Source organism: Saccopteryx leptura, chromosome 3, assembly GCF_036850995.1.
Source record: "Saccopteryx leptura isolate mSacLep1 chromosome 3, mSacLep1_pri_phased_curated, whole genome shotgun sequence".
Lineage (NCBI taxonomy): Eukaryota > Metazoa > Chordata > Mammalia > Chiroptera > Emballonuridae > Saccopteryx > Saccopteryx leptura.
The window spans coordinates 370,069,115-370,083,211 of NC_089505.1; the positions used below are offsets into that span (position 1 = coordinate 370,069,115).

Here is a 14,097-nt window from a genome sequence, read left to right on the forward strand (position 1 = left end):
TCGATCTGTATGTCCTCTTTGGAGAAGTGTCTATTCATTTCTTTCGCCCATTTTTTAATTGGATTGTTTGTCTTCCTGGTATTGAGGTTTATAAGTTCTTTATAAATTTTGGTTATTAACCCCTTATCAGACGTATTGTCAAATATATTCTCCCATTGTGTAGTTTGTCTTTTTATTCTGTTCTTATTGTCTTTAGCTGTGCAGAAGCTTTTTAGTTTGATATAGTCCCATTTGTTTATCCTGTCTTTTATTTCACTTGCCCTCGGAGATAAATCGGCAAATATATTGCTGAGATAGATGTCAGAGAGCTTACTGCCTATGTTTTCTTCTAAGATACTTATGGTTTTACGGCTTACATTTAAGTCTTTCATCCATTTTGAGTTTATTTTTGTGAATGGTGTAAGTTGGTGGTCTAGTTTCATTTTTTTGAGGTAGCTGTCCAATTTTCCCAACACCATTTGTTGAAGAGGCTGTCTTTACTCCAATGTATGCTCTTACCTCCTTTGTCAAATATCAATTGTCCATAAAAGTGTGGGTTTATTTCTGGGTTCTCAGTTCTGTTCCATTGATCTATATGCCTGTTCTTATGCCAGTACCAGGCTGTTTTGAGTACAATGGCTTTGTAGTATAACTTGATATCCGGAAGTGTGATACCTCCCACTTTATTCTTCCTTTTCAAGATTGCTGAGGCTATTCGTGTTCTCTTTTGGTTCCATATAAATTTTTGGAATATGTCTTCTATATCTTTGAAGTAAGTCATTGGTATTTTAATCGGTATTGCATTGAATTTATAAATTGCTTTGGGTAATATAGACATTTTAATGATGTTTTAACCTAACCATGAGCATGGTATATGCTTCCACTTGTCTGTATCTTCCCTGATTTCTTTTATCAAAGTTTTATAATTTTCTGAGTACAAGTCTTTAATCTCCCTGGTTAAATGTACTCCTAGGTACTTTATTTTTTTGGTTGCAATGGTAAAGGGGATTGCTTCCTTAATTTCTCTTTCTGACAGTTCATTGTTAGTATATAAAAATGCCTCTGATTTCTGAGTATTAATTTTATATCCTGCCACCTTGCTGAATTCATTTATCAGGGCTAGTAGTTTTTTGACTGAGACTTTAGGGTTTTCTATATATAATATCGTATCATCTGCAAATAATGATAGTTTTACTTCTTCTTTTCTAATTTGGATGCCTTTTATTTCTTCTTCTTGTCTGATTGCTGTGGCTATGACTTCCAGGACTATGTTAAATAAGAGTGGTAAAAGGGGGCACCCCTGCCTTGTTCCCGATCTTCAGGGGATTGCTTTTAATTTTTGCCCATTGAGTATGATGTTGGCTGTGGGTTTGTCATAGATGGCCTTTATCATGTTGAGGTATGTTCCCTGTACTCCCACTTTGCTGAGAGTTTTGATCATGAATGGGTGCTGGATTTTATCAAATGCTTTTTCTGCATTTATTGAAATTATCATGTGGTTTTTCTCTTTCCTTTTGTTTATGTGATGAATCACATTGATTGATTTGCAAATATTGTACCATCCTTACCTCCCCAGAATAAATCCCACTTGATCATGGTATATAATTTTTTTCATATATTGCTGGATCCGGTTTGCTAATATTTTATTGAGGATTTTAGCATCTAAATTCATCAAGGATATTGGCCTATAATTTTCTTTCTTTGTGTTGTCTTTGCCTGGTTTTGGAATCAGAATTATACTCGCCTCATAAAAGGAGCTTGGAAGTCTTCCTTCCTCTTGAATTTTTTGAAATAACTTTAGAAGGATAGGAGTTAGTTCTTCTTTGAATATTTGGTAGAATTCACTTGTGAAGCCATCTGGCCCAGGTCTTTTCTTTTTGGGGAGATTTTTGATAACTGTTTCAATCTCATTTGTTGTAATCGGTCTGTTTAGGTTTTCTGATTCTTCCAGATTAATTTTTGGAAGATTATGTGTTTCAAGGAATTTGTCCATTTCATCTAGGTTGTCTAGTTTTTTGGCGTACAGTTCTTCATAGTATTTTCTTACAATATTTTGTATTTCTGTTGTGTCAGTTGTTATTTCTCCACTCTCATTTCTAATTTTATTTATTTGAGTCCTCTCTCTTTTTTTCTTGGTGAGTCTGGTTAAAGGTTCATCGATCTTCTTTACCTTTTCAAAGAACCAGCTCCTGGTTTCATTGATCCTCTGTATCGTTTCTTTAGCCTCTATGTCATTTATCTCTGCTCTGATCTTTATTATTTCCTTCCTTCTACTAGCTTTGGGCTTTACTTGCTGTTCTTTTTCTAGTTTTTTTAGATGCAGAGTCATGTTGTTTATTTGAGGGTTTTTTTAGCTTCTTGAGGTATACCTATAATACTATGAACTTCCCTCTCAAGACTGCTTATGCTGTGTCCCATAAATTTTGAGTTGATATATACTCATTATCGTTCGTTTCTAGGAATTTTTAAATTTATTCTTTGATCTCATTGTTAACCCATTCATTATTTAATAACATGCTATTTAGTTTCCAAGTGTTTGAGTATTTTTCAGTTTTTCTGTTGTGGTTGATTTTTAGTTTCATGCCATTGTGATCAGAGAAAGTGCTCGATATGATTTCAATCTTCTTAAATTTGCTGAGACCGCTTTTGTGCCCTAACATGTGGTCTATCCTACAGAATGTACCATGAGCGCTTGAAAAGAATGTATATTCTGCTGATTTAGGATGAAAGGTTCTGAAGATATGTATTAAATTGAGTTGATCTAGTATGTCCTTTAAGTCTACTTTTTCTTTGTTAATTTTCTTTCTTGAGGATCTATCTAGTGATGTTAGTGGAGTATTGAAATCCCCTACTATTATAGTATTGCTGTTGATCTCACCCTTTAAATCCATCAAAGTCTGCTTTATATATTTAGGTGCTCCTATATTAGGTGCGTAGATATTTATAACAGTTATATCTTCCTGTTGGATTGCTCCCTTTATCATTATGTAGTGACCTTCTTTATCTCTTACTATAGTCTTTGTTTTAAAGTCCATTTTGTCTGATATAAGTATTGCTACCCCAGCTTTTTTTTCATTTCCATTTGCATGAAATATCTTTTTCCATCCTTTTATCTTCAGTCTATGTGCATCTTTTGTTTTAAGGTGTGCCTCTTGTAGACAGCATATGTATGGGTCCTGTTTTCTTATCCATGCAGCTACCCTATGTCTTTTGATCGGATCATTTAATCCATTTACATTTAAGGTTGTTATTGATATGTAATTGTTTATTGCCATTTTATTCTTTAAAATTGTATTCCTCTTTTGCTATATTCTTTTTCTCCTTTGATCTGTTTACAACAGGCCCCTTAGCATTTCTAGCAGCCTTGGTTTGGTTGTAGTGAATTCCTGGAGTTTTGTTTGTTTTTTTGTCTGGAAAGCTTTTTATTTCTCCTTCAATTTTAAACGATTGCCTTGCTGGATAAAGTAGTCTTGGTTGTAGGCTCTTGTTCTGCATTACTTTGAATATTTCTTGCCATTCCCTTCTGGCCTCAAGTTTTTCTGTTGAGAAGTTGGAAGTCATCCTTATGGGGGCTCCTTTATAAGTGATAGCCTTTTTTTCTCTATCAGCTTTTAATATTTTCTCTTTATCACTTAGCTTTGGTATTTTAATTATGATGTGTCTTGGTGTAGATTTCCTTGGGTTTCTCTTTAATGGAGTTCTCTGTGCTTCTTGAACTTGTAAGATGTTTTGCTGCCTTAATTGAGGGAAGTTTTCAGCTATGATATGATTGAACAAAGCCTCTATCCCTTGTTCTTTCTCTTCTCCTTCAGGAACCCCTATAATGTGGATGTTATTTCTCTTCATGTCACAGAGCTCTCTTAGAGTTTCCTCAGACTTTTTGAGTCTCTTTTCTTTTTCTGCTCTGCTTCCGTGCCTTCATTTATCTTGTCCTCTAACTCACTGATTTGAGTCTCAGCTTCATCCATCCTGCTTTTAATTCCTTCCATTGTGTTCTTGATTTCTGATATTATATTTGTCATTTCTGACTGATTCTTTTTTATTATTTCAATATCCTTTTTTATATTTGCTATCTCTTTATTTAGGTGTTTGTAATAACCGTCTATTGTTCTAATATCTTTGAGTATCCTAATAATCATTATTTTAAACTCTGCATCTGGTAATTTGATTATATCTGACTCATTCAGATCCTTTTCTGGGGATTTCTCTTGATTCATTTGTGTTGCATTTCTCTGCCTTCTCATTCTGTCTGTGTAAAAGAAGGTTTTGGTCACTGGAGTCCACTGGGTGTGGCCTCTGTGTTCCCTAGGTGTGGTCTGTGTGCAAGCCGGCCACTCCCTCTGCTGCTGCTGCCTAAGGCGTTCGGGTATGGGCATTGCCGGTGCCTGCCCACTGGGGCTGTTGCTGTGTTCTCTACCTCTCCTTCACCGGAGTGGCTGTGATCACGTGCTTGGGTGTACAAGCCTCAGTGGCCTTGGCTTTCACCCTGCCCCAACAGGTGGCGTTATGCTCGGCCCTGAGGGCAGGGGTGACCACCTTTGCTCAGCTGCAGGTCTCCGCCTGATTCCGGGCTTTCACCCCGCCCTTGCAGGAGGAGCCCGCTTGTGGGAGGGCTGCAAGCCTTAGCTCCACAGGCCGGGTGGGACTGCGTGCCCATTCTCAGTAGCAGGACTCCACCTGTTCTGGGCTTTTGGCTCCACCCCTGTGGGAAGAGCTGGCTCCCAAGTCAGGCCACAAGCCTCGGTTCTGCGGGTGGGGCAAGGCTGTGCTCCTGCGCCCTTGCTCAGGGCGGGTCTCCACCCCTTCCAGGGCTCCTGCCCTTCCCCCGCAGGCTAGATTACAGACGGCCAGCAGCTGGGCTTGACCACTTTTGCATGCTCCCTCCTCCCTAGCTGGGCAAGATTGAGCTCACACCTGGGCCTCAGTGGCCAGCCAGCTTCCGCCCTTGCCGACAGAACCATGCTTCCATGTCCCGCTGCCGCCCGCCCTCGGGCGAGCCCTCAGCTGTGTGGGTGGGGGTGCTGCAGCTCAGACCCTAAGACTCACTACTGTAGTCCTGAAAGCTCCCTCCTTCTAAGCGACTCTGCTCTGAGTGCCACGGGAGGGTTTGTTTGGCTGGTGTCCTGCTTCCCTTTGCTGGTATTGCTATTTCCAGGGGAAATATTTGCTTCAGATTTGGGGAGTGACTTGTCCCAGAGGTTAGGGTGGCTGTCTTTCTCTCTGTGCCTCCTAGATTACACTCTCTTCCTGCTACTCTGGTCCTCTCCTCTCTCCCCATTCCCTGGAGCCCCAGGTGAGTGGTTGTGAGAGGTGTTCTATGCGGTCCCTTTAAGAATTCTGGGTATGAGAAATCAGTCTCTTTTTCACAAACAGTATCCTGAGTGTTTCCAGCTAAATACTGTCCATACGCCTCTTCTAGGCTCTGGGGCTGCAGGCTGGGGCTTTGTTCCTGGGGCTCAGGACCCTCCTCTCTCTGCTAAACTCACTTCCCACCACGCGAGCCTCTCCCACTGCCGTTCACTCCGGGGAGCTGGGCAGCCCTCTCCGCATTTCTGCTTTTTCTACCAGTCTCGGTGTGGCTTCTTCAGTGTTCCTTGGTTGAAGAGTTCTCTTAGTTTAGTCCAAAGTTGGTTTTTCCAGATGATGGTTCTTAAAATTAGTTTGTAATCCACATTGGTTCTGGGAGGTGGAAGTTGGTACGTCCGCCTACTCTATCACCATTTTGTCTCTCCCCTGATTGCTTTTTTTTTAAGTTAGATAAAATTAATTCCTGCAAACCCTGCCCCCTTCCCCTCCTCCATCACACATACAGATAGCCAAAGACAGGTTTCAGACCTGCAGCCCTCAGACCCACAGAAATCGGCCTACTGCTTACCAGAGACTTCCGAGGGCCCTGTGTGGACCTCTGAAAATCGCTCCTTACGTCCCACAATGCGTGACAAGTGTCCGCCCTACACACACACTCCAGGGCCTTAAGATGACCCGGGGCCGGGGCATTGCAGGAGAATCCTGGTGTTTCCAGGCAAGAAGGTGACCAGACTAAAAGACAAGGCGCTATGACCACCAACCCGATGGTAAAGTGACAGGGTGTAAGATACAGTAAACTAGAATAGTTAGTGGAACAATGCTTTAGACCAGACAATCAAGCCAGGAGTAATTAAGGGAATCGTTCTTAGTCTACACTTAACTTTGTTCATTCTCAGTTGCAAGCATTTCAAAGACTTTTTAATGTATAGTAGAGCAGCGAGCACCAAGTGGAAGCAGAAGGCTGCGTGTGCTCACCGCGCCTGTCACCTCTGCTTCAGGCCAGGTCACAAGGTGGATGCTGTCCCAGCTGTGAGAGGATGTCTCCCTACTGGTTTCTTTCTTTCTTTTTTTTTTAGCAAGAGAGAGATGAGAAGCATTAATTCTTTGTTGCGGCACCTTCGTTGTTCGTTGATTGCTTTCTCATTTGTGCCTTGGCCAGGGGAGAGGGTGCAGGAAGACTCCAGCAGAGCCAGTGACCTCTTGCTCAAGCCAGTGACCTTGGGCTCAATTCAGCTACTGTGGGGTCATGTCTATGATCCCACGCTCAAGTCGGCGACCCCGTGGCTCAAGCTGGGTGAGCCTGTGCTCAAGCCGACAACCTCGGGGTTTCAACCCTGGGCCCTCCACATCCCAGGCTAATACTTTATCCACTGTGCCACCGCCTGGTTGGGCCCTGCTGGTTTCACAGAGGAATTCTGTACTGTTGAACAAGAAACCAGCCTGGATAATTGTCCCAAGATGCTGCGTCCTCTGAAACTTGAAGTTCAGAGTAGGTGACGCACGGTGGCTGTGGGCCCTGAAGGAATGGCGTTCTACTAAAATCGTGCCGACGCCCAGGGAGGCAGGCGCCTCTGTTGGAAGGGCTGTTTTAAAAGCGAGTGATTGTGAAATCAGTCAGTGAGCATCTTTCTCAGACTTTCATCTTCACTGGTAACGTCAGGACCCTCCACTTTTGTAAGCGCTCTCTCCTGACGTCAGTGGCAACCTCATCAATGCCCCTCGGAGCTGGGGTGCGACTGGCCCGAGCCCCGGCACCGTGGTACCTCGTTCTGCTCTACGACACGTGCGTGGGGAAACGGAAGGCATCTGTTCACTTACCAGAAACACGCTGCACGTGCTGTGAAGGCAGCCCAGGCGCTTGAAACAAGGAGGCGGGGCCGCTCGCCTGGTGTCCCTGTCCCGCCGATGCCCGGGGGGTGGGGGGGACAGAGGGAGGGACTTTCCAGCGCTGCGGGTGGGCTGGCCGAGGGCTCTGCACGCACAGCTGCATCTCACGTGTTGTTAGTTGAACCTTGTATTACTAGTTTTGGAACCCAATGCCATCTCGGGCTGCGGGAAGGTGCAGAGCCCCTGGGTTTGCAGATTCCAAGACTGCCGTTCATGTGCTTGCTAGAACCTGTCATGCCAAGACTTACACGCAGGGCGCCCTCGTGGTGACGCACAGAGGGGGACATGCGAGTTTCTGGGTGCGGAGGTCCCAGCCGGGGTGGGACAGGTCAGTGCCTGGCCTCATCCTGGCGCCTCCTGTAGACAGGTGTCCTTCCCACGCCCTGTGCAGGGCCAGGGCTGGTCCTCACATTTCTGTGCTTTGTACTTGGTGCTGCGGCTGTTGGAAGGGGCCCCCACGTGTGGAGCCGAAGGACTCTACCGAGTTCCCCAGGGAGGAGGGCGGAGCCGTGCCTTCGGACGGGGCAGGAGGGCGGGTCAGCTGCTCAGACACGAGGCCAGTGTCATTGGCCGGGAGCTCTGTGTTAACGAGTCAGCGGTTCATAGAGGATCTGATGTGACGATGACAGTGTGAACAGGAGCCCCCTGCCCGCCCCCCAGGAGCGGCGGCGGGACCCCCGTGAGTGACGGGGCCACCCCCATTCCCCTGCTGTCCGCAGAACTGCATGGCGCCGGTGGAGCAGAACCAGGTGTGGGTCGGCTCCGAGGACTCCGTCATCTACATCATCAGCATCCACAGCATGTCCTGCAACAAGCAGCTCACTGACCACCGCGCCAGCGTCACGGGCCTGGTGGTGCAGGACGGGCCGGAGGCGCCCAGGTACGCACGGCTCCGCGGGAGGAGGGCTCGCTGTCGCTGTGGACGGCTGGTCACCTGTAGGGCCGGCATGGCGAGTGAAGCGGATCTGGGATGAGACGTCAGGTGACCTTGGTCCGTTTCTGGTCCGGGGTACAGAGAGGCGTGGCTCTCCTGCGGGAACAAGTGGGGGGTTTCGGCTGGTTCCCTGCGCCACCTTCCCCCTTGCTCCCTAAGTCTCAGGGGTGCTGTCTGTGCTCAGTCGGGGGGACGTAAGTTGCTAACGATCTGAAGGTAAGGGCCATGCCTTGCACTGGCTAGAGCCCACCCTTCCCGCAGGTGCCAGTCACCCACTGGGCTGACCCCTGAGCCTGGGCAGGGGGAGCGCACGTGCTCTCCAGCCCCTTGTGGAGGGGGTGACATTGTAGCTTATAAGGTGCTGTTGAGGTTGGGCTCACAGACCTGCCTTTCCCCACTGACTCGGTTACATTTTAACCGAGGCTGTCTGTCATTCAGTCCATGTTGCCAATCGTGAATGGCAACTTTGTTCATGACTGGATTAGATTACAACGGGAGGTGGGGATGGGGACACGCTCAGGTTTGTTCGGGGCCCAAGTGGAAAACGTGTTTGTGCCTCCAGCCAGGTGTACTCGTGCAGCGTGGACGGGACGGTCCTGGTGTGGAACGTGAGCACGCTGCGGGCGACCAGGAGGTTCCAGCTGCCCGGCGGGGTCGGCCTCTCGTCCATCAGCCTGCACAGCGGCTGCCTGTGGTGCTGTGAGTCAGCCCCCTGGTGTCCGCCCCGTTCCAGGGAGAGCAGAGGGAGCGCTGGGCCCGTGTGCTTCGCTTTACGTGTTTCCAGCCTCTTGTTCTAGAAGTGCGCCGTCTCGTACAGCTCTGGCCCCTTCTCTCTGCACCCTGCTCCCCCAGGGTCCCCACACACAGCCTCTTGTTCTAGAAGTGCGCCGTCTCGTACAGCTCTGGCCCCTTCTCTCTGCACCCTGCTCCCCCAGGGTCCCCACACACAGCCTCTTGTTCTAGAAGTGCGCCGTCTCGTACTGCTCTGGCCCCTTCTCTCTGCACCCTGCTCCCCCAGGGTCCCCACACACAGCCTCTTGTTCTAGAAGTGCGCCATCTCGTACAGCTCTGGCCCCTTCTCTCTGCACCCTGCTCCCCCAGGGTCCCCACACACAGCCTCTTGTTCTAGAAGTGCGCCGTCTCGTACAGCTCTGGCCCCTTCTCTCTGCACCCTGCTCCCCCAGGGTCCCCACACACAGCCGACGGGACGCCTCTGGGGCCCGCCCCTCCTCCCCCTTCTCTCGCTCTGCCCTGCTCCCAGCGTGAACACAGCCCCTGTGCCTCGGGAGTCCTGTCTGTGGGGCCCACGGGCCACCGTGGCGGAGGGGAGGCCAGGAGCTGAGCCTGCCTTTTGCCAGGGGTGTGACGGGAGACTGAGCATCTCAGGGCACAGAAGCCGCTGGCACGTGAAGTCTTCCCTAGTGTTTGCTGGATGACACGGGGGGTGGCCACTAATGCTTTAGTAGAATATTCTACATAGGGTCACATGCACAGTGTCCAGTTCTTTTTGGCTCTGACAACAGCGGACGCCACACGGCCTGCCAACTGTTAAGATACAGAGAGCTCTGCCACCCCAGCTAGACGTCCCACAGTGCCCCCTGCGGGCTGCGCCCCTCCAAGGCACCCCTGTTCTGACTTGCTACTCGGGACCTGTTTTGTTTGTTCCTGAGCTTTCTGTAAACGGACACCAGGGCACATGCCCCTTCTGTCTGGTCCTGATCAGTCATCGTGACGCTGCTAGGATGGACCTGTGCTGACCCGAGCACCGGGAGCCGAGCAGGGCCTCCACGGACGGGGCGCCACGTGGGTGACCCGTTCTCCAGGGCATCTTTGGAGAGATGCCTCTGCCCACTGGTCAGCTCACACTTTCCACGCCGCTAGTGAGATAGGTGCCCGGAGGGCTACTCCTGTGGCCTGAGGTCTGGCCCTTCCCCTCCCCCTTTCCCACCTTCTTTCAGGTTGAGTGTCTTTCATATTCAATTCAGAATTGTCCTTTTTCAGCTCCATGGCTTTTGTGTGGCTCCCTCTAGTGGCTGCTGTAAGGGTTGCAATGTGTAGCCGTCCCCGGCACAGTCCCCCTTAAATGACCATCCCCCCCCCACCGATCCCGGGTGGCGGCAGCTCTCAGTGAGGTCAACCCCGTTACCTCCGTCCGGCCCTCATGCTGTTGTTAAAGGCAGGATTTTGGTTTCCACAGGCGTGTGGTAAACCGCATACTAGACCGTGAAGGTTTTTGACTCCAATGCCTGGTCAGAGGTCTGCATCTGGGAGGTGCCGGCGGTGCCCGTGGGTCAGGCTTCAGTCTTCGTGTGCGTTCGGAGTCAGAGCCAGGCTCTGTCCCGAGGCGGGTGGTGACCCTGGTCAGGTCCCTTAAGCTCCCGGTGTCTGGGCAAGCCACCCATCTACCTGAGCGCTCAGGGCTGCGATGCCAGGGGCAAGAGTGGCTCGGGCCTGGGCCGGTGCACGTGAGGGTTACTGACAGCGGCTCTGATGAGACGGGCACCACACCCAGGACACAGAACTGGCCAGGCCAGAGGGTGAGGACAGGACAGGGTGTCCCAGGGGGATAGGCAGCAGGGCAGTGGGAGAGGGCCTCCCCTCATGGGGTCATTTCCTGGAAGAGCCTCCAGATCCTCCCCCTCCCACCTACCAGCCCACCCACACAGGTCACCCCAGGCCAGCGCCCCCGCCATTCGGGCCTCAGTGTTAGCACAGGCCGAGCCTGGAGCCGGCTGAGCAGCTGGTTGGAACTCAAGAGGGAACCGTAGCCAGAGGACCTCTGGAGGCCTCCAGGGGGCGGGGGCTTCCCGCCGGGCCAGCATCTGAGAGGGCCCAATGCCTTCCCCCACGGAGGTGACAGCCTCCCTGGACACGAGGCTTCCTGCAGGGGGCACTGTGGCTGCCCGGCCTCGGGAAACGCCTCAACCAACAGCTTCCTGCAGGGGGCACTGTGGCTGCCCGGCCTCGGGAAACACCTCCACCAGTGGCTCCTAGAGGCAGGAGAAGTGACCATGGCAACTCTGAAAGCCCAGATGTCCCGTCCTCAGGGCAGCCTGGGACAGAGGCTGGTCACTTCACTGTCAGGCCGAGTGCTGGGGGGGCCAGCCGGGGGGCCCCCTCTGCCTCCCAAGCTGCTGCTGCTCCGGCCTCACCCCACCAACCACGCCCAAGGGCAGGGCTGTGTCTTCCTGACCTGGGACGCTGGCTTGGTGGCTGCAGCTCGTGGAGCAGGGGTGGGGTCACATGCCTCAGACTCGGACAGAAGGACAGGCCCGCACACTCCTGCCGCCCGGTCCCCGCAGACACGGTCACCTCCTCCCCGGGGGCCTGGCTGGGAGGACCTGTGCTCTCGGGATGTGGGTGGAGACGCCTGGTTTGTCAAAGACATTTGCGCTGAGTGACAGCAGCAGGTGGACAGAGGCACCTGAGCACAGACAGGTGTGCGTGGGTATGGGGGGCTTTGAGGCTGGGCTTCTTCTCACCACGTCTCCCAGAGCCGCAGACGCAGGCTCCTCCTCCCTGAACAGGGGTTGATGGTCACGTGTGTCCCTGGGAGGAGCAGCGTGGGTGAGAGCGTGGGCGCACCCTCCCCGGGCTGGAGCCGGCCTCGTGTGGCAGAGTGCGGGTCACAGGTGGCAGCTGTGCGGCCAGAGCCTGGGGCCGGGACCGATGGCCCAGTCACACCGTCACCTCCCGGCTGCGGGAGCCCGAGGCTGGGCCCTTGCTCTGCCTGTCCCTCAGCCACGCTTCCCGGCCACAGGTACCGGCAGCAGCATCGTGGTTGTGGATGGCTCCCTCCGTCAAGAACTGAAGGTCGACGAGAGCTTCACGGAGAAGAGCACCTCCTTCGTGGCCTTCCAGCTCGTCCCCGAGGTACCGGCAGCGTCCGCCTGCGCGGGCCACAGCCCCCGGCCACGGCCACCGGCGTCATGACTTCTGTCTCAGCAGGGGCAGCTGTGGGCGGCGTGCTCGGGATACGACCACGTCTATGTCTGGGGCCTGCAGGACCTGGCCCAGCCCCCCGGGAGGGTCCACCTGCCCGACTGCTCCAAGATCAACTGCATGATCAGGGTGAAGCGGCAGGTAGGGTGGGGCCGCGCCTCCCCGGGGCGCCCGCGGGAAGGGCTTGGTTTGGGGCGAGCCGTTCCACCCCAAAGTGTGCACCGCCCGGGCACGAGGGGGTCCTTCCCGGGCCGGGTGCCCGCCTCACGCCCCGCTTCTCCCGGCAGGTCTGGGTGGGTGGCTCGGGGCCGTCGCAGGGGAGACCCAGAGGGAAGATCTACGTGATCGATGTGGAGAGGAGGGCGGTGGAGAAGGAGCTGGTGGCCCACGTGGACACGGTGACGACGCTGTGCTCGGCGGAGGACAGATACGTGCTGAGCGGGGCCGGCAGGGAGGAGGGCAAGATCGCCATCTGGAAGGTCGAGTGAACGCAGGCGAAGGCGGGCCACGTGCCCGTCGGTACCGTGCCCAGGGAGCCACGCCCACATGCCCACTTCCCGGGAGAGGGCCGGCCCAGAGCCCGTCTGGGAAGGGAGGGGCGTCCACGGCAGGGCCTTGTCTGGAAATGACGCTCCTGATTGACAACTGGACCAATGGTGGGTCAAGGTGGCTGCCTTCCAGGCAGGCAGCTGGGTCCACTCTGTGGGGACTCGGCCGAGACATGGCGTCTAGCAGGTTCCAGAGTCCACACCCGGCACCACGGCCAGGTGGGAGCCGTCCAGCCGGTCACACCTGACCTGCAGACGCCGTCCCATCCCTCTCTGGGTTGGCCTCTGCTGTACTCCGTTCACTCCCTCACCAGACACCACGCACCAGGCTCACGGGGGCCTGCAGCGGATGCAGACGTCCTGTCTGCAGCGAAACTTGGCAGCGGGGGTGTTTGAAGTGACCGCTGTGCCTGCCCCTGCGGTCCCCCATCACAGCTGGTGACTGAGGCCAGTCCGGGGAGGGGATGATACTGGGACGAGACTGCTGTGGGGCGGGGCTTGGGGCAGCGAAGGCAAGTCTGGGTTTTATTTATTTTCTTTTTAACTAATGCACATTTTTATAATGGAGAAACCTAGAGAAACCTTTTTCTACCCAAGTTCCCTCTGAAACAGCCTTAGATTCTACATTGTCTTCCAGTGGGCTGCTGGCAGGGAGCCCCTCACCAGATACTAACGTGCAACTCACTGCGTGGGTGTCGTGCGTGCACACGTATGTACATATATGTAGATGGTGCTGTATTATTTCACTAATGAGGATCTTATCAGCTATAAATAACTAAATATTTGCAAAAACCGACCTTCTGTGCGTTTTTACCATGGTGTTGAGGTTTCGGCCCGGTGGCTGGGCACAGGGAGCACGGCCGGCAGCGGGGCCGCCTCGGGGCCGCTGGACCCCCCAGGCAGGGCGCCAGCCCTCACTCACCCTGAGTTCTGAGGGGGCCAAGCGTCAGAAGCACCTGCCCAGCCTCTAGGATGAGACCCGAGTACTTGGGAAGGTCCTGACCACAGGCCGGCATTTCGGGGCGTTTGGGGAGTGGGGTGCGGAGAACTGCCCTGTGGCCCCAACCCCCCACCCCCACCCCGCGTCTGCTTACCCGTGAGCATGTGTCCCCGACTCCAGGATGGCTCGGCCAGCGGCAAAGCTGAAGGTTGAACTCTGCTTATGTCAACAAGTGATGAGGTCCGGTAAAAGCCTATCAGAAATAAATGGTGTAATGCCGCCGCCCACACGACCGGTATTTTCACCTTGCCAAGGATACACCTGTGTTTACCAAGCACAGACACCTGCCTCCCTCTGTGCCGCGAACACCTCTGGGAGAGCGTGCCGTCGCTGTCACCGTGGGGCCTTCCGGGGCAGCTCCCACGTCTTCCCGGGCGCCCGCCACGTGCTTGCAACACGCGATTTCCTCTGCTCTCGGGACAATTTCCAAGATCTCACTCGCCAGGTGTTGCATTTGAAACGGCCACAGAAAGCCCAAGGGCTTTCAGGAAAGGAGGGGA

The 14,097-nt window shown here is 52.8% G+C and overlaps 1 protein-coding gene across 2 annotated transcripts in view; it reads left to right on the forward strand.

The window, feature by feature from the left end:
* The window catches only part of DENND3 (DENN domain containing 3), a 46,194-nt gene extending 33,641 nt beyond the window's left edge, over positions 1-12,553 (forward strand). The window contains exons 19-23 of one of the 2 annotated variants that reach the window (XM_066379577.1): positions 7,893-8,053; positions 8,670-8,806; positions 11,868-11,980; positions 12,053-12,190; positions 12,337-12,553. In XM_066379577.1, coding sequence (XP_066235674.1) covers positions 7,893-8,053; positions 8,670-8,806; positions 11,868-11,980; positions 12,053-12,190; positions 12,337-12,537 — 750 coding nt within the window. In that variant the 3' untranslated portion in view covers positions 12,538-12,553. The remainder of the gene's footprint in view (positions 1-7,892; positions 8,054-8,669; positions 8,807-11,867; positions 11,981-12,052; positions 12,191-12,336) is intronic. The other variant, XM_066379578.1, reaches the window with a different exon arrangement.
* The last annotated feature ends 1,544 nt before the right edge of the window (positions 12,554-14,097 follow it).